Here is a 21,693-nt window from a genome sequence, read left to right on the forward strand (position 1 = left end):
AACCCTCTGTCTGACTTGTAAGGCTCAATGGACTCCAATGATGGCCAGCAAGACACGCCCCTCTCCACAACCGCCAACGTTGCGGGCATGCTGACCTTTGTCGTCGCCATTGCTGCAGCATTCTATGCTCGTCTGACATTCCTTCGAAATAGCGACGATGAGTATTTCCGTGTCAAAACATCTTTGTCGTGGTACAAAACTGAATCTACTTGGCTGGCGGATCTCGTAGCAGCCATAAATGCCCAACATGAAGGTTTCCATACACAGCAACCCGAATATCAGATGTACAACTTTGTTATGGAAGATCTATTGAATCTGGAGCAGCGTCTTCTCGATATTGTCGCTGAGACGGAGGCTAAGGCGAGTGTTGGTGACCAAGGGCAGTCATGGACACTCATGCCGAGGAATTGGAACGGGCGTACAACAGTGGCCATGGCATGGCTACCAGTGAGGACGAAAGCGTTGGAGCTAGTAAGACAGCGAGAAGGTCTGACTGCGAGAGTGCAATTCATGCAAATGAGCATGATCTCATCTCGATTACGAGATCTGGAATCTAGGACGAAATGGCGAGAGATGAAGATGGATGAGAGCTCGCGCAAACTCGAGTCGTTAGTTGAGAGTCAGAGGGATAGGATCCATCGATTAGAAGACCTGGTGAGCCGGTTGACACATCGTGATCGATCCGGCCTCTCGAGGGCCGGGACCTTGACAGATCTCGCAGTCAAGAGCAACGAGTCAAACGAGCCGGCTGAGGTTGGCGGTTCCGCCACAACATCTGAGTTGGGAGATGCGATTAAGCCCAACAATTCAACAGAAGAATAGACTTTGTTTATCGGAAACCGTATCCATTCTTGTAGGCATAAGCGACGGCAATGCATAAACTCGGAAACGCCCAAAGGATGTCCATCTCGACGACGGCCCATACCCACAAGCAGCCCACAGGAGGAGCTTGTTTCATGACTGCTATGTATCCGTAGTTGTTGCTGATGTGGATGAGGTAACAGCCGCCTACGGTGCTCGCGACAAAGAATATGGCCTGACGAACAGTCTCTTGGTATTGTTGCGGAACAAGCGGAAAGAATGACTTATGGGAGTAATGCGGATGCAAGACGTAAAAGAGGCCGATGAACACTAAAGAAACATCATGTAAGTAGACAAATTGGTACAGATCGCAGACATCTTACAAAGCCAGGTTGTAAAAGTCCTTTGGACAATAGCGAACCAATCAACTTCCATCGCATATTGTCGCTGTACTAGGACATCAAATGTGAAATGCACGGTTGCAATGACTCCAGTCCATAGTATTGTCTCAAAGATACGTTCTGTTCGAGGGGACAAGAGGGGACCTTCGCCGTTGAGCTCGCGTTGTCTTCGATCAGCTTCTGCAAAGAGGTCACGGCCCTTTGCGAAATCGACAAGCGTTTCCTTAGTGGGACCAGATCGATCGGGATGCTCAAGTTTAATGTCCTTAACAGACTTTTCTTTCCGTTGACGGGCCATGATCGGGAGTTGATGGTGGTTGCGTCGTAAGATGAAGGTCTTGAGCAATTTTGAGTAAAGTTCAAAGTTGAGGTTCACCTGAGGTTAACGTCAACGTCAACAGGTTGCCCCAATGGGCCTAGCGCATGACGACGGAATGGAAGCTTCGGGCCCTGCCGTGCTCAACGCCACTACCCAACCTTCTGTAAATTGAGGGGCTCTCTGCCCGAGCTTGAGCTTCCATTCAGCTAACTAAGTAGCTAAGGCATCGGGACAGTCTAGTGAGGCGGTGAACCGTTAAGCTCAGGTCTATGGGGGGTTGCCCTAGCGATTGGCATCTGCGGCCTCGTGAGCTCCTGCCCCTCCATGACCAAGTTTCACTTGTTATTTCTCGCGTCTCGTGCCACTTTTGTCTCAGCCATCACAACTCGTTTATGACCCGGGTCACGACCAGCTTCCGATAGGGGCCAAGTCTTTGCTCTCAACAACTCAATTGACCTTGGTGTAGCTTCCAGTACCCGCTCACAGCTCATATAGACCTTGCGCTGCTGTAGCGATCATCATCCACATCCATCCGACACCCAATAGCCGAAGTCGCAGTTCTCTAGCAATCCTGTCGCAAAAGTAACCATAGCACCGTATTCGAAGCGACCGCCGATATGAACGTTCTTCACATCTTCGCCGGCCTCGCCGTCGTGGTGCCAGGCATCTACATGTTCACAGCCAGCACTGCCCAATCGACCATCAAGAACAAGCGAGTTTGTCTCTTGATTGCGCATCCCGACGACGAAGCCATGTTCTTCTCCCCGACCGTCCTCGCCCTCACACGACCCGAGAACGGAAACCACGTCAAGATTCTATGCCTAAGCACTGGTATGAGCCGACTACAGCGATCCGTGCTTTGCAGTCGCATCGTGATGCGACTACACAAATTGGTTGAAAGCAGTTTTGGCTGATGGTGACTTTGGCGTGTTATAGGAGATGCCGACGGATTAGGAGAAGTTCGCAAGAAGGAGCTGGTCAAGAGCGGCCTGGCGCTGGGACTGCAGAGCGAGGACGACGTTTTTGTGGTCGACAACCCGTATGTTGAATACCTTGGCCACTGTCACTGGCATTTGCGGCTCAAAGGACTAACTGATACCTCACTTATAGCACCGACTTTCCCGACTCCATGACGAGAATGTGGGACAAGAACCTGATCGCTCGTCTGCTGGGAAGCACGTTTGCGCCCAAATTTGGTCAGGAGCGTAAGAACAATATGAAGCCCACTGCCAACATTGACATCCTCATTACATTTGACAGCAATGGCGTGTCTTCTCATCCCAACCATATCTCTCTCTACCTAGGTGCCAGATCCTTCATCCAGGCCCTTACCACCGCGTCCGAGTGGCCGAGCCCCGTCGATCTGTATACCCTTTCCACCGTAGGCATTGTGCGCAAGTACTCCGCCTTCATGGACTTTGTTCCCACGCTACTCTCATCCATTGGTGTCAAGGATCAGGATAAGGAGCGGCCCGAAAGTCTGGTATTCATGAACCAGCTCGTTGGTCGTGGTGCCTATGGCACTGCTTGGAGCGCCATGACACAAGCGCACAGAAGCCAGATGGTCTGGTTCCGCTATGGCTGGATCACTCTCAGCCGGTATATGGTCATCAATGATCTACGTCTTGAAAAGGTTAAGCCACAGTAACGAAAACCAAAAGTAAAGCAAAGGAACCGCATGGCACGGGGAGTTTGGAACGTATTTTACATATTCGCTATTTGTCTGTACGACCTTGGCGTACGATTTACTTTTGTATCTTACTTACATGTAAACATGAATATACGAGAACAAGGCAGGATGTCTAGAGTGCAGAACGCTCAATGGTTGGGGTCTGGTGGTACAAGCATGAAACATTGAAATGATATTATGCATTACGAATACCATGACCTAGTGGTTCTAGGGTTCCGTCTACCTCAACGCCTTGAAGAAAACATGATTCCTGCGGAGTTCTTATCTCATTAGGTTGCCTTGATCGGCTTCTTCTGCATAACTTGCTTGAACACTTGCAGTGCAGTCTTTGGTTCTATTCTTTTGTCAGCCGGTAATCTTGGGCAATATCAGGGGTACTCACGATAATATGGTACTGAATGTCCGGCCTCCCAAACCTTGAGGAAGGACAGATTCTCCACCGTCTTGTATCGGCCATGGGCTGTGCCGTTGACCGTGTAATTGCTGAATGGCGCTGCTACAAACTTCTTCTGGCCGGGCCACTCGAGCGCATAAGATGCCCAAAGGACACCCTCCCAGTTGCAGATCCAATCTGTGAGATGTAAATCAGTTTCTGTTCCATTTGTGTCACCAGCTTCCCACTTACCAGTATCTCCAGCCCACAGAAGCGTGTTGATGCCACGCTTCACAACGTCTGCCAAAGGCCCGACATATGAACGCGCACCTGTACCATGTCAGCATTAATCCTTAGCTTTGCCGTCGCAGGGGCACTGACCATCTCCCGTCGTCGCCATGTTTGCATAAACTGTGTCACTGCACTCGGCGAAACGGGTGTTGGCTCCAATCGCATCCATAACCTCGGCCCGTGTGAGATACTCGAGGAACGTCTCTGGCGGGTCAACATCATCCCTGCCGATACGCACATCGTAGACGTTGAAGTCGGTTCTGCCTGCAATCTCGAGGTTGGTGTACATTTGGGTGTTGCATGCATCATCAGCCTCTGCACATTCATCATCTTGACCCTCGAGTTGGGTGCAGTTGTTGATGACGGGCAGACAGTACTTATCATAGGCGTCGATGAAACGAGTGAGAAGTTTATTGTTAAGAATCTGTTTGTAGGGGTTGCGGTTGGCGTATGTTGCATAGGATTTGAACTGCCGCTTCGGATCGATCCAGCCGTTGTTGATGCCCAGCGCTACCATATCGATCTTGTGGCCTTCAGCATCACCCTTCTCGATTTGGTCATTCTTCTTGAGGAAGTAGTCGGCGAATTCAGGGCCGTAGTGTCCACCGTAGGATTGTGTAAAGAGACCAAATTCTCTGGATTTGTATTTGGGAAATCTATCCAGGAAGACTTGCATGAATTTCCAGATATAAGGGGCAGCCTGTGCTGTAGAGTTGACATCTTCGGTTCCAACACTGAAGCCAGTACCGATTGGCTGATCGATGTAGAGCATGTTCGCGTACTCGTTCCAGGAATGAGGGTTGAGGGATGGCTCAGTGTCGTTATTGACAAAGTGACAAGGCCCATGCTCCGTGAAGAGGCCTATCATTGAGGAACATCCAGGACCACCGTTGAGCCAGATAGCGAGGGGGGCCTTCTCAGCGTTGTGACGAGCCTCGAAGAACCAAAACCACATACTATGGTTTTTCCCTGTAGAATTTATATCAGAAAGGGCCTTAGGACATCAAGCATGATCAACTTACCAACAGACAAGTACCCGGAGTATTGGCCGACACCAGGCGTCGTCTCGCAGATTCCTGAATTGGTCACATACTCAAGCTTCGAATTGGTAGCGGCATGTTTGAAGACTGTGAGCCCATGGCGCTCCAAGGTTCTGAATTGTCTACTATCAGGAGCAATACCACCGAAAGCACTGACCGATCCGATGAGGCCTAGAAGAGCTGTCGAGATAGACGAGAAGCGCATTTTAACGATGTTGTAGGATGACGCTGCCGTAGCCCAACCAGGAACAAACAGAGGCAGGTGTTTATCTACCTATTTATAAAGTCAAGCATCCTGCCATTGTGGGACGAGATCCTGGTTACTCGCCGTTGTCAGGATCTACATTCTGACTTGGGTTCTACAATAAAACGGGCATTGATGGTTCAAGTGTTTGGTTTTATCAGGCTAGACTGTTTCTCCGATTGATTGCAATGTTCCAAATCTGTTGTGACGTGCACCTAAAAAGGATGCGCGCTTGGACGGATGTGCCCAAGCATGGAAGCTCCGTTGCTTCAGATTTCGGTGCATCGCTTTTTGTTACTTGGTCTGTGGACATACGGCGGATTTAAATTGTCCGTAGCCATAAAGGATCTGGAGGAACGCGAATGTAACTCAAACATTGGCTGTGATCGTACGTTGGGGAAACATTGCCCTTGTCCTGTCTATCAATAACAATTCCTTAATAGGTCTGATCGACAGGGGATCTACTGAAAGGGATATTCTAGCCGCAGAGTCCTACCTAGAGAATGTCTTTATTACTTCAAGACCGAGCATTTCTCCCTTCAACCAAAACAAATCAGAACCATACGTACCGGGACACGTTCTGGTCAACATTGACTCAACGTGAAGAGCGATCCGAGCGGGTGGAACGATACAACAAGCAACCTGTGAGGCTACAACAAGCGGCAGTTTGTAGGCTCAACAGATAAGGTCTGATAAAATGTTTTCTAGCTAACATTGATCAACTGTAACTTGACGTATATCTTGATTATGTTGTTCGACTTTGACACTGCAAATTGCTCTTCACGTGAAAAACAATACGATGTGTACATATATGGCTACGATGCACCATTTGTGATACACAGTAGGGCATACTAGGAGAATTAATGAGATTTAGTTCAGCAGTGCATTGCTTATTCAACTCCTTTATCAACAAAGAATCATGGCGGCGATATTGATGTTTGGTGGCCCAAGTGTCGAGTCTCTATAGACGCATATCCCAAAGCAGTTGACAATAGGTCAGCTCCTCAGCTAGACGCTATTTCCCCTCTCCTACAACAATGAACCACATCTCTCGTATTTCCATCCCATTTGTGCTATCCTATGAACTCCCATTAAGCCAAAATGTTTTCCGGTGATCTCGCCTATGTACGCCCAGCTACAGCGCACAAGCGGCGAAATGTCATGTCAATCGCTCTTCGTGACATGGAACCTGTGAGAACACACGAGACTTCGGCTGAGTGCTACACTCCAGACGAGCATGCGAGCCACAAAGAAATCGCCGAGCGAATGCTGCATCAGAGAAATGGCTCGACAAGAAGTCAAGAAGCCAAAATGTACGCACTGAAAGCTCAGTTGCACGACAACGCCTTGGCCCCATCATAAACACCACTTGGGACGCAGGCTTTTGCTTGTGGCCTCACAAACACCTCGCTTCTATTCGTTCATCCTGACCATTGACAAAGATCATCGTTTCATATTCTGGGGCTGTTTCTGGACACCCTTCGACTTAGCTTCAACCTATTATGCTCCCTGCGGCCCATTCCTTTTGGCAACAAGGAGACAACGCCAGCAGAAGATTGTCAGAGGATTTCATCAGCAGGACAGAATCACAGTGAAATTCTCATTCTTCAACCTTCCATGGTACAACTGTGCATCAAAAGACAGGAATTGAAACAATTGCGTGCTGCATCGGTTCCTAATGTTGGACGTCAATAGGTGGTGGCTTTGTGTATATCGGTTTTCAGCAATGTATACCCACAGAAAGGGTTCATAGCTTCTCATCCAAGAGAAAACAAAGAATAGAATCAACGTTTATCTGGATTGATGGTTACCTACGCTCTAGTTTGCGTTATTGGGCTGCCCTTTCACACGGGTTCAATGTGTGAAGTGGATACACCAAGTATCTAATTCGTTACCATGGTCTCAATACGTGCCTGGGAAATCTCGGTTCTTCTTAAAATCAGCTATCGAATGGATGTAAAATGGAAATTTATTCCATGAAGCAGTAAAAAGAATTGTTTGTGAAAGGATCCAGGGATGCAATATTAATTACGTTCCTCATAATGAGAAGACTCAGCTTATTCTTAAGGAGCAAGAAAACGATGACCTCTAGCTGAGGTGCCAAAAACAGCCAAGTCTCTCGTTTAGGACGGAGGCTAGCTCATATGTATCAACTCTCCTGCGTTCCCATTTCTCTCAGACCGTGTCAGAGTCTTGCGGCGAGGACGGATCGTACATCCGAATTCGAGTGTCTAGAAATAAGCATAAGATAAGCTTCTCGACAATCAGAGAGCCAAGGATATTTAGCCGACGTGTCGAGACTGGTCTCTTGTATGGATTGTTTCGATGTGCCCAATTAGAAAGAGATGATGTCCATAAATCTGCGACTGATGCCTCAAGACCCCAAGATTCTCCAATGTCAAAGATGGACAAGGTCGGATATTATTTATGCGGCCGAGTCATTTTCCTCACCTTGGTATGGATGTAGGCTGCGGGATATCTCCCCCGACCTTTTCAGCCACCCCGCGGTTTCGGGCCTGCGGGGGAGCGTTGAAGGCCGGGCCGGCCAACCAGCAGCGACTGGAAGTCCGCTATTGGCATGACGTGTTGGGGTCCGCAGTGAAAGTGACTGGGGTTACAAGGTTAACTTTTGGCAAGACAAGGATAAATAAACCGACGTCTCCAATGAGAAGGGTTTGTGTAATACATGATCACACCAGTTGTGAAGAGACTTCTTTGAGTTTGGTCAGGAACATCATATGATTGTTTGGCTCTTGAATACATTCACGGTCACATCTTGGGGCTGAAAATGCAGTCTGCTAATCATCTCTTGGCACTGACGTTCTTGTGGATTTTGAGCATTGAAAAGAATGGGCTAGTATTTAAACCCGCAACGTCTTGGCGCTCATCCTGATAAGAAGTGAAGAGGATGGACTAGGCAGCTGAGAAAAGAAAGAACAGAATAGTCCATGTAAGACAGAGCACATTGAAGAGAGACCTGAGCTGAAAGGGAGTCAGAGTCAGGGCCAAGGGAGAGCAGCACCCTCGGGGAGAAGCCCATTAATCACAGCGCAAGTGCAAGTGGAAAGTGGAAGTGAGCAAACCACAAACTCACCCCAAAGCCCAAACGGAAGGTGCACCCCGGACGGGAAGCCCCCTACTCCTTGCGCTTTCCACTCAAATTGTCAGGGATATTGTCTTTTCCCTGCGTGGATTGCCTGGATTCTTTGGAGAAAGAGGGGCCATGCCGATTTGTTTGAGCATTCTAGCGAAGATTGAAGCTGCTGTTTCCTCAATCCCAACCCCCAGGCCCAGGCACACGTACAGTACCCAAAGTCTCCACGACTTTTCTTCAACCTCCAGATTTTCTAAATCTTGGCCTTGTTACAAGTTGATTCTGCCGGAGACAAATCAAACACCGGTTTCTTCGCTTCCAACCCTTTCGTCCCGCGGAATGTGATCTCTTGCTCATGATAACGGATACACTTTGAGAAGCTGCTGATCACTGTTCGTTGCTTTCATCTTCATCTCCACGTTGCATCACATTGAGTTATTGGCGGTTTGACAAGATTCATCTCTGACGACTCGATTCACCAACTACTGCGATCATCTTCTCGGCATCTTTATTCGATCTGTTATCTGGTCTTTGGCTTCGACTTTATCTTATTTCTCAACAATACTGCGACAAAATACTGTTCCGGTTGTCTATCGTCGATCCCCCAACACCGTTCCTCCGTAGTTGCCGCTCCGGTTCAACTCTCGGATCACCCGGACATATGAGCGACAACTGCCACTTTCTCGATCTCTCAGGTGTCACAACTTACTCTCATTTCTGTGATCGGCCAAGCATATCAAGAGAATTTTAAGCTTAATTCTCGTCCAATTCACTTGCTTACTTCCATATTGGCTTTGTGAGATCCCGATCTCGGCATCATGCCCGTCTCACCACTATGGGCTCTTATACCCCGCGGCGACCATTCCTCATCGCCAGAGAGCGATCAGTCTTCGACTTCAGGCACTACGGGAAGTGTGTATCCTTCAGATTCATTTGCGGATGACCTGTTTCGCGATAAGTTCATGAGCATCGCCAAGGGAGGCTCCAATGGGGAAAAAATCATGCGTGGCTTTCTGATCGGTCTCGCCATTGGCCTGGTTGTCGCATGCTTCGTTTGCTGTTGGTACCCATGCTGTCGACCACGACTCCAAAGTCAGCGTCGAAGACAACGAAGGCGCCGGGGACCCCCCGCAGCAGACGAAGAAGAAAATGCAGAAAGTCGTGTACCTCCTCCTGCATAGCGCTTACCATAGCCGGATCATGGATATGGGGAGGGTTTGGCGTCGGCAAGTTGACGCTTTAACCGAAAGTAAGGCGGTAACCGTTTCACTTGCGACAGCTTTGGCAAAACGACAATGATTGAAGACAACTTGCAAGATCGATATGACACGATACGAATACACGAATAAGCGCAAGAAGACTATGCATAGCGTTGCGAACCATCAGCTTCAAACACACCGCTCAGCACACACGGGTTCATTCACAATGCAACCCATAGGTCCGATGGAAGTGTTGTGTGGCCGCGGGCTCGAAGTTAGGGCCTTGCACATAAGTACTGTATACTCCTACCAGGTCAAGTTTAGACTTCGTGTTGTTGGTCTGGCATGAGGGAGCCTGGGGAAGCGCGATGATAGTTACGCATAACCAGGGGACCTTTGCAATCGAGGGGAGAGGAAGAGGCCGAACATACTTACAACATCAAAGGTGGACTATGGCATGAATTTCAGAAGAAGGCGCATCAAAAAGGACATGGCATTAAATTTGCATTGGATACAAGGCGTTCAGGGACGATGTATGCATTTGGGACTGTTTGAAGGCTGCAGCACAGCCGGCGTGGACAGCATCTGGAATTTGAGGCATCTTACGGCGCTTTCACAGCCTGTTATACAAAGAGAGGATAGTAGAGAGTAGAGAGTATCGGTTCTCTACAATAACAAATCATACCCTGTGTATTCAATAATGTGATACTTGCATACGCAATGGAATGAAATATCAGGTCCAAGCTGACGCAAAGGACGAGGCTCAAACGATCTGCTTCTCATTGGACGCGCGTTTACAGATGGATGAACATGCTTAATACTCTCAGCATCATCCATTGGTAGAATCGCCATTGGAAGCCGATCTTTAAGGCCAGCCCTCGGACAGTCGCAATCCGATATATAAACTTGACAGGGAGCAGGACGAGAATAGTAACACTTGAGCGACACTAAAGCAAGGTAAAGAATCTGCACAGCCTCTTTGAGTATCGGTTGTGGCGTTGGGCGGATTTGGGACGTCACTAATGCGAGACCGAGCACTCGTAGTTTCGATTAGCAAGTACTTGGAAGATAAGTTAGTAAGTAAATAAATAAGTTAAGCACAGGAATGTTCTTTGTCTCTGGGCTATTCGCGAATAATTCATTCCCTTAAATCTAAGATCATTACTTGCAATCTGATTGTTCTTATACCCATTCATCAGCCAAGTCTTTAAAGTCCTTGTGACCACTTCCCGATCAGTCACAAGCTGTAGGTAGCTGCTTCAAGGCAGCCCCGCCTCCCAAGTCTCAGCCTGCCGCGCAATTGTCTTGTCTGTCGGACTTTTCCTTGCAACTTCGTATAACTATCTCTCTTCCTCAAACTCCTTCTTGGGCCATTCCTGAATCACAAGCGACTCACTTCTTACGACTTACACCCTCTTGTACTTCTTGTGTTACACCTGACGGGTTACGACGTCATCCCACGTGTTAGCTCTGCGACACCAAGTCAACAATCGCATCGAGCTCTAGACAACCACCAATACAGTTGGCAAGATGCTGGACGAAAACCTCCCAACATATCGCTTCAAGACCTCTTCAGAGAATCCACTCAACAACATTCTCTACTTCACACACAATGGATCAGATCCTGCGCCCGAGTACCTCATCAAGCGACCGTCGCCTTCCGAAGCCAATGGCCAATATGCGCTCGGCATATTCGACTCTCAGAACACATCTGTGATATACGCAGAGGTCGACGTCAAGCCTGACTGGGTAGCGCCCACTCTATCTGCCGCTGAAATCCGCGCGCAAAACGGAAACCCGCCGCCCAAGACACCTATCATCCCAGATACTTTTGCGGTTTCGCTGTACAACCCCGATCAGGCTATACCCGTCAAGCAACAACCGGGAAGTTGGGGAAAGACAGGTGCTTGGGAATTTGAGCTTCCCGAGAGATCCTTTAAGCTACCGAGTGCTAGCCAGATTGACCAGGAGGATCGTCCATCTCTGGCCGAGTTGGTTCCCAAGGTTGTGTTTCGCTGGAAACGTGATGGTCGTTTGAGCAAGGACATGACATGCTATATGACTGGACGAAATGTGGGTGGGAAGAAGAGCAAGGAACCCGATATCACGGTGGCATTTTTCCGCGCCAAGCATGACTCGACTTTGACCATCTATGAACCCAACATGGCCCGCGTTGAGATCGAGGATAGAAGGGGTCTTGAGATTGCTCTTCTTATGAGCGCTGAAGCCATCAAGGACCTATATCTGAACCCTAGCCAGGATCCTTTCCACTTACAAACCTCATCTAATGGCCGCCGTCGCCAGAACTCTCGCCCAGCAGCAAGTTCCTCGGCAGACCCAACAATGGCAGGTGCTCTCAATAACAACCGCCCATCGTCACCTCCTCGCGCACAAGCATCCCCACAACAATCAAGCAACCAAGCCCAGCGAGAAGCTGAGGTTGAGGCCGAAACACGGCGTTTACAAGCAATGGTCACAGAAGAAGAACGCAAAAGGCGTGAGCGTGAAGCGCAAGAAGAGGAGGAACGCAAGAGAATTCAGAAGATGCTTGAGACTGAGGAGCAAGAGCGTCGGAAGAGAGATGCTGAGGTCGAACAAGAAACAGAAAGACTCCGTCGAGAATACGGCATGGCTGGGCAAGACTTCCAGAGTCCCACGAGCCCAGGTCACCCATCACCACCCTTACCTCCAAGACCGCAGTTTGCGTCAGGCGCGTTGAACCCCCCAAACAACCTGCCCCAGAGACCTAACAGTGTTGGACCGACACCTTATGGCGCTCCTCAGCCAAGCTTTGCTCCTCCTCCTTCACAACCTCAGCCAGGCCCCAGTGAGAATGGAAAGAAACGTCATGGTCTGAGTGGTCTACTGCAGGGTCCCTACGCTGGACCGGCGGCAGCAAGTGTCAGTGGCTTCTTCAGCAGTCGAAAGGACGAAGAGAAGCGGAAGAAGGTTCAGAAGAAGCGAAGCGTGCACTTTTGAATTTGAGGTCAGAAGAAACTACGTAGTGTCTTTATGCGTCATGGGCGGAGTTTTAAGGGATATGCGCGCAATGCATGGGGGATATACCATAGATCTGGAAATAGCATTAGTAATGAGAAACGATTTCTTGTCAACTTGGCTCTGTCGTTGTGCTTAGATACTACAATGTTTTTTAGACCGCCCAGCAATATTCACATGTTGTTGAGCTCCGACTTTTCACGAGATTAAGCAGTAGGGAGGTGGACTTGCGAAACCAGAAATCAGCCAGTCACTTTGTTATCGACGCCATCGTATCTAACCCATGTAGCCTTCCTATATCCCATAGACAATGTTTTATCTAGTTCCGGCCGAAGACATAACTCCCCAAACTATTTGGACTTCTCTAGTGAGTCTCTGCCCACTTCTTGAACCAATCTAGTGCTTCAGGGTTTGCAACACTGGCATTGGTCTTGACATTCATACCAGAAAGGATCTGTTTCACTGCGACCTCAATCCTGCGTGGATATTAACATAACACATCCTACGGATGTTCATAAGGGGTAGGCTTACTTCTTTCCATTTCCAGTCTTGGGGACGCCGCCTCCGCACTCCTCCACGACGCCAGGCACATGTCTAGGGCTCAGCTCAGACTTGATCTTGGACTTGATCCTTAGGCGCAGGTCATCGCTGAATTCATGTCCAGGTACCATCACCACAAAGAGACATACAGTCTCGTCAGAGTCTGTCTCCCGTCTACGTCCAACGCAAACTGCATCCTCGACTTCAGAGGCGAAGAAGCGTGTGAGAATATTGTAGATCTCGGCTGAGCCGAATCTCACTCCTGATGGCTTTAGCACACCATCTGATCGTCCAAGCATGACGAGACTGCCGGTTGCAGGGTCAGGAATCTTGACAAAATCTCCATGGTGCCATACTGCTCCCTCAACGCCGCAGATGTTTTCGAACCTCTCAAAGTAAGCCGATTGATACTTGGCCTCACCGCTAGGACCGAAAAAGGTCAGGGGTTGACAAAGGAAGGGCTTGATGCAGACAAGATCACCTGGCTCGTCGGCCTTGATGGGCTCGCCTGTGACAGAGTCCACAGCGCGGATAGCCATACCAAGGCCAGCGCACTGGATCTCTCCAACGCGAACAGGGAGTAGTGGGCAAGGTGCTCCGAATAGTGAGATGATGTCTGTTCCGCCGGTAATCGAGCCGAGGTTGATATGCTTGGGGAAGGCTTCATAGACAAACTTGAAGGTCGATGGAGGGAGAGGTGAAGCAGTGGAGTAAATAGCCTGCAGATTTGAAAGATCAATTGACTCGTCACGGACAGGGTAGACGTTATTGGCCTCCAATGCAGTCAGATAGGCAGCAGAGGTACCGAAGTGAGTGACCTTGAGGTCAGAGAGGAGACGTGGGAGCGACAGGTGACCATGGGGGCGGAAAGGGGAGCCAGAGTAGACAACGATGGTAGAGCCAACGGCAAGAGCTCCGATGCTCCAGTGCCACATCATCCAGGAGGTAGTTGTATAGTAGAGCATTCGAGATGAGGAGTCGAGTGAGCAGTGAAGAAGATGCTCCTTCTTGTGCTGCAGAAGCGTGCCTAAAGCTGTATGAACAATGGCCTTGGGGAGGCCAGTTGTACCACTGGAGTAGAGAACGTAGAGGGGGTGAGCTGGAGGAAGCTGCTCGAACTTCAGGGGGTCTTCAGAAGCAGACTCGAGCATCTTGGCGTAATCAACAGCCAACACGCCATGCTTCTCAAGCTCCTCGAGACCAAGTCCACCAGAGCTAATGTTGTTAATCACAACTACTCTCTCGAGCCCCTTGTCCTTCAGCGCAGCAACAATCTCGGTCGTCTTCGCTACGCTAGACCACTCCTTGCCGTTGTAGACTGTACCATTATCGGCAAACAACACCTTGGGCGCAATCTGGTTCAGACGGTCCAGCACAGCTGAGACACCGTTATCAGGACTTATACCAGTCCAAATGGCGCCGACTGAGGCGGCGGCAAGCATAGCAACCAGCGCTTCAACATGGTTTGAGACGAAGCCCGCAACAACATCATTAGACTTAACACCAGCTGCACGCAAGGCATTAGAACAACGACGGACTGCCTCACGCAACTCAGCCCATGAAGTAGTCACTGTGGAGTTTGGCAACTCGGTAACAGTGATAACGGCTGGAGCAGTGGGCTCGGGAAGTGGAGATGTTGCGGGAAAGAGGAGGTTCTCGGCGAAGTTGAGACGTGAGCCCGAGAAGAAGTCTGGTCGTGGATACATGGAAGCATTTTTAGGAAGGACCTGCAGAGGTGTTTAGTTGAGTTCTGGAGTTGTTGAGCTCATCTTGAGCCTGGTGAGCCTCTCACTTGAGACGCCCTTCTCATAACTTGGCTTCATACCTCTTCAAAGGGCTTTGAAGCCGTAACCCCAGCAAAATGCCAAACTTCCTCCCAGAACTGAGCAACTTCGTCGATAGACCACTTGTATAGTGCTGGATAACCATCAAGACTCAAACCATGCTTCTTGTTCACGTGCTCGAGAAACTTCCACATGTGAGTGGACTTTGGATCTGAATGCCTCCAGAGGACATTGTCATCAGAAGGAGGTGCCGCGGCAGAAGGTGTAAGCTTGTCAATTGACATGACGGGCATTGGAACGAAAAAGAAGGGAGGATGAAAGGTCGATCAAGTCCTCGGAAAGACGATTGTTGAGGAATAGTGACGATTCCGAGGAGTTGAGATGCCAATGAGACGAGGGCGTATAAGAAGCAACAGACACAGTCAAGAAAGAGATTGAGTGGTTTATGGGAGCCAAGATGAAGCAAGAGAGATGCTGTTCAATTGTTGAGAAGACTGTATTCTTATCCCAACGCTACGGACTTGGGATTCCGTGTTTCCAGCACAGCTCGGAATCTTTCTCTAATGGCCCAACCGCTGAAAGCCGTCCCCTCCCGTTCTCGGCTCCCCGCCATATCGAGTCCCGTCTCTTACCCTACCCCGAAGTGGCTGTGGTGGGGGAGGCTGAGGTCATGATGTGTGGCTTGTCTCAAGTTGAGGATCCAAGGGGTTTTTCCATCATGACAAGCATTGATGGGCTCTGATAACTTTGAATGGTATTGTGGTTGCTCAGGAGACTTGCGAAATTACCTAGTATGTCATGAGCTGTGAGTTGTCACTTTTTGTTCGTAAATGACCACTGTCATGTCGAGCTAAACGAGATGCCATCCCTTCAAATAAAAGGAGAGCACATTGCGGTCTCTTCAGAAGTCAGAAGAAGAGTCAACGGTGACTCAAAAGTAATTAACGGATACGCAACATAACGTGATTGTCAAAGCACAAGGCAAAGCTGAATCAAAATCACGTTGTATAGCAGTTTGGCGAGATTAGTGTATTGCATTGTTGGTTGCCTCGGTACGGTCTAAGCTTAGCTGCCGGACTGTAGCTAACAGACAGTAGTAGGGAGAACTCGGCATAGTCGATCGTCCCGAACCGCCTTGAATCCGAGATGATCAGGCCTCGACAGTCTACTCAGCTTCTGTTTCAAGAATGTTGACTTCGCATGGTATGCCTGAAGCTCAACGGCTGAGTAACCAGAAGGCAGCAGACCATGAAAAGATGGGAAGCCGCAGTACGATACTTGATATCTCGAGTCTCTTCAACTCGAGAATGCGACAAGACAATCCGAATATTACGAAATGATCCCCACGGACCGTGTGCATTAGTTGCAGCTTTGGGCTGAAAAACAGCTGGCGGTGAAGGTCTTTTGGCATTGGAGGATCCTTGTTCATCTTTGTCAACTTAGATGGATGGTATGCAGGGCTTTGCAGCATCTTTTATCTGGCCATTGATGTCGGTGTGCAACAACAAGCGCTAAAAAGTAATGCAACCCATCGAGACTCATGTCATCCGTACATACACAGCTAAGCACAGCATCGTTGGCTGCAAGTGTGTGCACTCGGCTGCAGTAGCTTGTCCTGGGGGAGAAATCCTAGCCCAGGTCTCCATATGATTCACGAACAGTTATCAAGGATGAAATACGGATACAAGTCGACTATCGAGGCGACCGGTCTGAAAGTTAGAAACCCATTCAAAGACTTGATACGGAGTATGCCACGCGACTCTTCCCAAACGAGGGAGCTTGAAGAATAATGTCATCATCGTCGCCGGGTGCGGCGGAGATTTTGAGAGCTTGTGTACATCATGCCCCTGGATGATGGCATCCAACTTCCTTTGGGTTTCATCATGACCAATGCTGTGTAAGACCAGCACGATCTGATGGTGGTGAGCCGCGGCACCCAAGAGGGGGTAAGAAAACTAAAGACCTCTATCGTAGGTGACAAAAAGGCTTGGATCGGTCTACGTATATATCTAGCAGACCTTGGATTCTATATTTCTGACATCTAGATCCACCTTTAGAAGTTTTCTTTCTTCCCGGGGCCACCCTTCAGGCTTTTGAAAGTCTACCATTCGCTACAGAAGGCAAGCGACAGAGATTTGGTGCGAGCCGAGCTAGAAGGGAAAAAGTGGCGTTTTTCTCTTAAAGTCTCCCGTGTCTTCCCATTCGCAGGCCGGAGACGTCGGAGCCCAGGGGTTCGTCTTGAAAACAGAACCATTGGATCCTTTTTACAGGGACTTCGATTAAGGAGAGGCAGCCAGAGATATGTTCTGATATTAGTTTTGTGTCTGCATCTGGATAGGATTCGAGGTCAGGAGCTCAGTTGAACAGGCATGGTCAGCCTTTGAGGGGAACACGGCGTCGTCATAGAGAATACACGCCTCGCTTTTGAACTCTCAGGCCTTTTGAAGACCTTGTCATCAACGCCTGTCAAGGAAGCGAGGCCTGGAAACAAAAAGGCGAACAACGAGACGAGACGAGAAGACAAGGCAATACAATGCAAGTCCCCGCCGGCTGACCCCTTGAATTCCCTATTATCCTTGTGTCCGGTCCATTCCGCGGGTGCTTGCTTGCTGTGCTGTGCTGTGCTGTGCTGTGCTGTGATCTACGGAGACTGTTCAGTGTGCGTTTCTCGTACATCGTACATCGCATGCAGTGACACAGTCAGCGGCTCAGGTACATGTCAAGAGATGCAAGTTTAAACTTGTTCTCGGCTCTGACTACATTCCGTCAAGTACCTAGGTAGGTAGGTAAATGGTATCACCCGTCGCTTAGAACCATCACCTCAAACTCAGGTACCCAGTACTAACTAGTTGGTGCTGGTACCCGCTGTTTCCCGTGGAGCGGAAAACCTGGACTTTTCATTGTTTTTCAATGCCGCTGACTCCGCTGTTCAGTTTTATTCTCGCTTCTGTTCTCGTGGTGTGCTGTAGATCGGGTCGAATAATAACCAGTTACTCCCGGCATCTGTCAGCTCTCTCTTCTCTTTCATTATCACTCTTGCTGCTTGTCAGTTCGTTGTTGTGCTTTGTCGTCCACTGGCAGACAGGCTTCGGCCGAGTGATCGAGAGAGTCCGCCGACTAACAACACTATTTATTTCAATACGCAAGCATTCATCCATCAGCGAAACCCAAGGCTGATTAATAACCTCTCGAGCATCAATTTGATCAATTCGACCTGTTGTTCTCAATCGGTACTCTTTAGCAGTATCGATCCCGCTTGACCGCCGTATCAAGTCATCGACGACCAGTGCTCGATCATACGCCCTTGCGTTGCCGCCTGATCGATTTGAGCTTGGATCGATCTCTCTCTCTCTTCTTCCTTGGAACGGCCACGCTTGTCCCGGTAATTGAAATTGGAACAGCGGCATAGCAATTTCTCTGTTGATGGACAGTGATTGGGTAAGTGATATTTTTACATTACTGAAGAATCGGTATCATTCTCTCTTCATCAATCATCATCAAAATCATTCATCGGTTCGTCCCATAATCATCTGTACCTGGTGTTTCTTAAGCGATTCTTGGCTGGACCACGGCTGGCCCCGCTACTCGAGTGTCAAGGCCCACAGGCAATTTGCAGTCGGCGGATCTTCACTTTCCAAGTTTGATTCGACGCCACCTCCTGCGCCCCCCTGGCCTCCTGGACCACGCACCACTACCTCCGCGCAGTAGTCTAGTCTACCTGCTACACAGCGCTCCAATTCAACTTTAAACCCAATGGTCACCTCTTTTTATCAATTTCATAATTCTTCCTCATCAACATCTGTTGTACCGTGTATCAGCCCCAGCTCAACTCAACATCTTTGTCTCCATTGCTTGTGTTGCAGCTTGTTCTCGATCGCGGTGCACGTTGGTCTTATTTTCTTTCCTGCTTCGCATATCCTCATTCGCCCTGAACGGCAATTGGGTTCATCACAACAAACCTCCTATCTGGCAGAATATGCTTTACAGCGAACTGTCTCAATTCGATTGTTAGGTTTACCACATCCACTGACACTCGCTCCTGGCTCTTAGACTCTCGGCCTTCTGTCCTGATTACAATTGGGTGCTCTACCCTCCTTCGACGATTCGCGATCTAGCCTCCCTTACGTTCGCGCCTTCAACAATCCAACGCACCTGTGCCAGGAGACATGCCCCGTCGGCTTAATCCTTTCTCATCCTCACCCTCCATGTCTCAACCCGTCAAGTCGGGTGAGAGGCGCCCCTCTACCTCAAAAGGCAACCGTATCACCAACTTCTTCTCCAGCAGCCCCAAGTCCACTGGTGCCCAGCAAGCCCTCGCCGCTGTGCAGCAGAACCAAGCCGCTGCTAATGGATTCTCTCCTTCTCCCGGTCTGCCTACCATCTCTCTCTCAACCGCGAGCCCTGGCGATCCCAACAGCATCGATGCCTCAACGACCACTCTCTTCCAGCCTAAGTCGGCCGAGGAGATCGACCGTCAGAAGCGTGCCGATGCTCAGTTTGGCCCTCTCCTCCACTCAAGTCATCGATACACCAGCCAGTCTCATGGAGAGCCTCTCCAGGCCCCTGTCGAGGATGAGCCTCCTTACTATTTCATTCTTACCACTTACATCAGCTACCTCATCCTGATCGTTCTTGGTCATATTCGCGACTTCTTTGGCAAGCGTTTCGGAAACCCCAAGCACTATCGCGCCCTCAAGGCCAGCAACGGCTATGCAGCTCTCAACAGCGATTTCGACAATTTCTATGTCCGACGTCTCAAGATGCGCCTGGATGATTGCTTCGCTCGCCCTACCACTGGCGTCCCCGGACGCTTCATCACACTGATGGACCGCAAGTCCGACGACTTCAACCGTACCTATCAATATACCGGCACCTACACTGAGACTCTCAACATGAGTTCGTACAACTATCTTGGTTTTGCCCAGTCTGAAGGTCCTTGTGCCGATGCTGTGGAGGCCTGCGTCAAGCAATACGGAATCAGCTTCTGCAGTCCCCGTGGTGCTGCCGGTACTTCCGATCTTGCTCTTGAGGTGGAGCGTGAGGTTGCCGAATTTGTTGGCAAGCCCGCTTCTATGGTTTTCTCTATGGGTTACGTCACAAACTCAAGCTCTTTCCCCGCCCTTGTCTCCAAGGGTTGTCTGATCATTTCCGATGAACTCAACCACGCCTCCATCCGTGTTGGTGCTCGTCTGTCTGGTGCCGTTATTCAGAGCTTCAAGCACAATGATATGGCTGATCTGGAACGTGTTGTTCGCGAAGCTATTTCCCAAGGTCAACCCCGCACCCACCGTCCTTGGAAGAAGATTCTGGTCGTCGTCGAAGGTCTCTACTCTATGGAGGGTACCATGTGTGATCTTCCCGGTATTCTTGCTCTGAAGAACAAGTACAAGTTCTATCTTTTCGTTGATGAGGCTCACTCTGTCGGTGCTCTTGGCCCCCGCGGTCGTGGTGTTTGCGACTACTTCGGCATTGACCCCTCCGAAGTTGATATTCTCATGGGAACTCTGACAAAATCTTTTGGTGCCAACGGTGGTTACATCGCAGCCGAGAAACATATCATCGACAAGCTCAAGAGCTCCAACGCTGCTACTCAATTTGGCGAAACTCCTGCTCCTTGTGTGCTCATGCAAATTTTGGCTTCCCTGAAACTCATTACTGGAGAGCTGTGTCCTGGCCAGGGTGAGGAGCGTCTTCAGCGCATTGCCTTCAACTCTCGTTACCTTCGTCTCGGACTTAAGCGTCTTGGCCTCATTGTCTATGGTCACGATGACTCTCCTATCATTCCTGTCATGCTCTACCACCCCGCCAAGCTCCCTGCATTCAGTCACGAGATGCTTCGACGAAAGATTTCCGTCGTCGTTGTTGGATATCCTGCAACCCCACTCATCAGCTCTCGCGCCCGTTTCTGTGTTTCTGCTGCCCACAACAAGGAGGATCTTGACCGTCTGTTGGCTGCCTGCGACGAAGTCGGTGACATCCTGCAGATCAAGTTCTCGACCGGTGTGGCAGGCGGACTGGAACATCTTCCCGAGGGCGTCAACCCCAAGAACGAAAAGGAATGGAGAAAGGAAAACAGGATCCCCCTTCAGGCCCCCCGTTGGAACCTGGAAGATGTTGTACAACACGGTGTCCAGGATTCAAAGATTCCCCTACGCTAATATCCCGGCCTCTTAATCAAATTTGTTTCTGGTGTTTGATATATCCTTATAATCACTCATGTACTCGGAGGTTGTCTGAGTGGTGTTTGACGCTTTTCATAGATACGTCCTGTGAAGGAACGCGACGTTGCACGACGTTTAATGCCCTGTTCTTCTTGGCGGCTAGCCATGCGGCTGTTGCCATTTTGCCCCCAAATTCTCATGCAAGAGGGGGGCCTTTTTTTCTTTTTTTGGAACGGAATAATGGAGTTGAAGGCGTGTTGAGGTAATGGGCCATGTTGGGAATGGGAATCATGAGCAAGACTCACTCTACTAACCTAAGTCTCAAGGCTTGGATGGTGTATAGCATATAGAGTAATTGTTAGTCGACAGATATAGATCTGAAGCAGCATAGATTTGCTTCTACTAATCAAAGAAACGTATACATGAAGATCTCAATTCGCATTCCTCGGTGAACATTGATAAACCGTTGCATATACTCATGGGCAGCCATGGCATGTTTTCTCAACTTTTATGAAAGCTATATTCGTTATCAAATGCCTTGCTTCGGAAGTTTGCTAATCTCCAAGGGGTCTATAGCATCATTACAAGGTCAATTCCCTCACTGTTGAACGGGAATGCTGGAGGCTCGGTCTCAAACGCACGACGTTTCCTTGGAATACCTCGGACTGTCACTCGAGATGTGGCTTGAGTGAGCCTCGCATCCGTAAACTTCCATGTTGAATGGTTTCCCTGGTGTTGAAGGTCCAATGGTGTTTGAAG

The 21,693-nt window shown here is 49.3% G+C and overlaps 8 protein-coding genes across 8 annotated transcripts; 5 read left to right on the forward strand and 3 right to left on the reverse strand.

The window, feature by feature from the left end:
* Window positions 1-27: 27 nt before the first annotated feature.
* On the forward strand, window positions 28-822 carry FTJAE_1168 (uncharacterized protein; the record flags this gene model as incomplete). The annotated part of the gene is made up of 1 exon (XM_037344647.1): window positions 28-822. One exon carries the CDS (start codon window positions 28-30, stop codon window positions 820-822), a length of 795 nt encoding a protein of 264 aa, XP_037211640.1.
* A 7-nt stretch (window positions 823-829) lies between these two features.
* FTJAE_1169 (uncharacterized protein) lies at window positions 830-1,500 on the reverse strand (the record flags this gene model as incomplete). Its single annotated transcript, XM_037344658.1, has 2 exons — window positions 830-1,131; window positions 1,185-1,500. The coding sequence occupies 2 exons, from the start codon at window positions 1,498-1,500 to the stop codon at window positions 830-832; spliced, it is 618 nt and encodes a 205-aa protein (XP_037211641.1).
* Window positions 1,501-2,138: 638 nt separating this feature from the next.
* Window positions 2,139-3,169, forward strand: FTJAE_1170 (n-acetylglucosaminyl-phosphatidylinositol de-n-acetylase; the record flags this gene model as incomplete). Its single annotated transcript, XM_037344670.1, has 3 exons — window positions 2,139-2,352; window positions 2,458-2,560; window positions 2,632-3,169. 3 exons carry the CDS (start codon window positions 2,139-2,141, stop codon window positions 3,167-3,169), a joined length of 855 nt encoding a protein of 284 aa, XP_037211642.1.
* A 311-nt stretch (window positions 3,170-3,480) lies between these two features.
* Window positions 3,481-5,120, reverse strand: FTJAE_1171 (carboxypeptidase D; the record flags this gene model as incomplete). The annotated part of the gene is made up of 5 exons (XM_037344681.1): window positions 3,481-3,545; window positions 3,594-3,782; window positions 3,837-3,914; window positions 3,966-4,844; window positions 4,898-5,120. The coding sequence occupies 5 exons, from the start codon at window positions 5,118-5,120 to the stop codon at window positions 3,481-3,483; spliced, it is 1,434 nt and encodes a 477-aa protein (XP_037211643.1).
* Window positions 5,121-9,071: 3,951 nt separating this feature from the next.
* Window positions 9,072-9,434, forward strand: FTJAE_1172 (uncharacterized protein; the record flags this gene model as incomplete). Its single annotated transcript, XM_037344692.1, has 1 exon — window positions 9,072-9,434. One exon carries the CDS (start codon window positions 9,072-9,074, stop codon window positions 9,432-9,434), a length of 363 nt encoding a protein of 120 aa, XP_037211644.1.
* A 1,548-nt stretch (window positions 9,435-10,982) lies between these two features.
* FTJAE_1173 (uncharacterized protein) lies at window positions 10,983-12,431 on the forward strand (the record flags this gene model as incomplete). Its single annotated transcript, XM_037344703.1, has 1 exon — window positions 10,983-12,431. One exon carries the CDS (start codon window positions 10,983-10,985, stop codon window positions 12,429-12,431), a length of 1,449 nt encoding a protein of 482 aa, XP_037211645.1.
* Window positions 12,432-12,813: 382 nt separating this feature from the next.
* On the reverse strand, window positions 12,814-15,057 carry FTJAE_1174 (acetoacetate ligase; the record flags this gene model as incomplete). The annotated part of the gene is made up of 3 exons (XM_037344714.1): window positions 12,814-12,925; window positions 12,981-14,716; window positions 14,815-15,057. The coding sequence occupies 3 exons, from the start codon at window positions 15,055-15,057 to the stop codon at window positions 12,814-12,816; spliced, it is 2,091 nt and encodes a 696-aa protein (XP_037211646.1).
* Window positions 15,058-18,978: 3,921 nt separating this feature from the next.
* FTJAE_1175 (serine palmytoyltransferase subunit 2) lies at window positions 18,979-20,931 on the forward strand (the record flags this gene model as incomplete). The annotated part of the gene is made up of 1 exon (XM_037344725.1): window positions 18,979-20,931. One exon carries the CDS (start codon window positions 18,979-18,981, stop codon window positions 20,929-20,931), a length of 1,953 nt encoding a protein of 650 aa, XP_037211647.1.
* Window positions 20,932-21,693: the final 762 nt, after the last annotated feature.

Source organism: Fusarium tjaetaba, assembly GCF_013396195.1.
Source record: "Fusarium tjaetaba strain NRRL 66243 chromosome Unknown NRRL66243_c0000024, whole genome shotgun sequence".
Lineage (NCBI taxonomy): Eukaryota > Fungi > Ascomycota > Sordariomycetes > Hypocreales > Nectriaceae > Fusarium > Fusarium tjaetaba.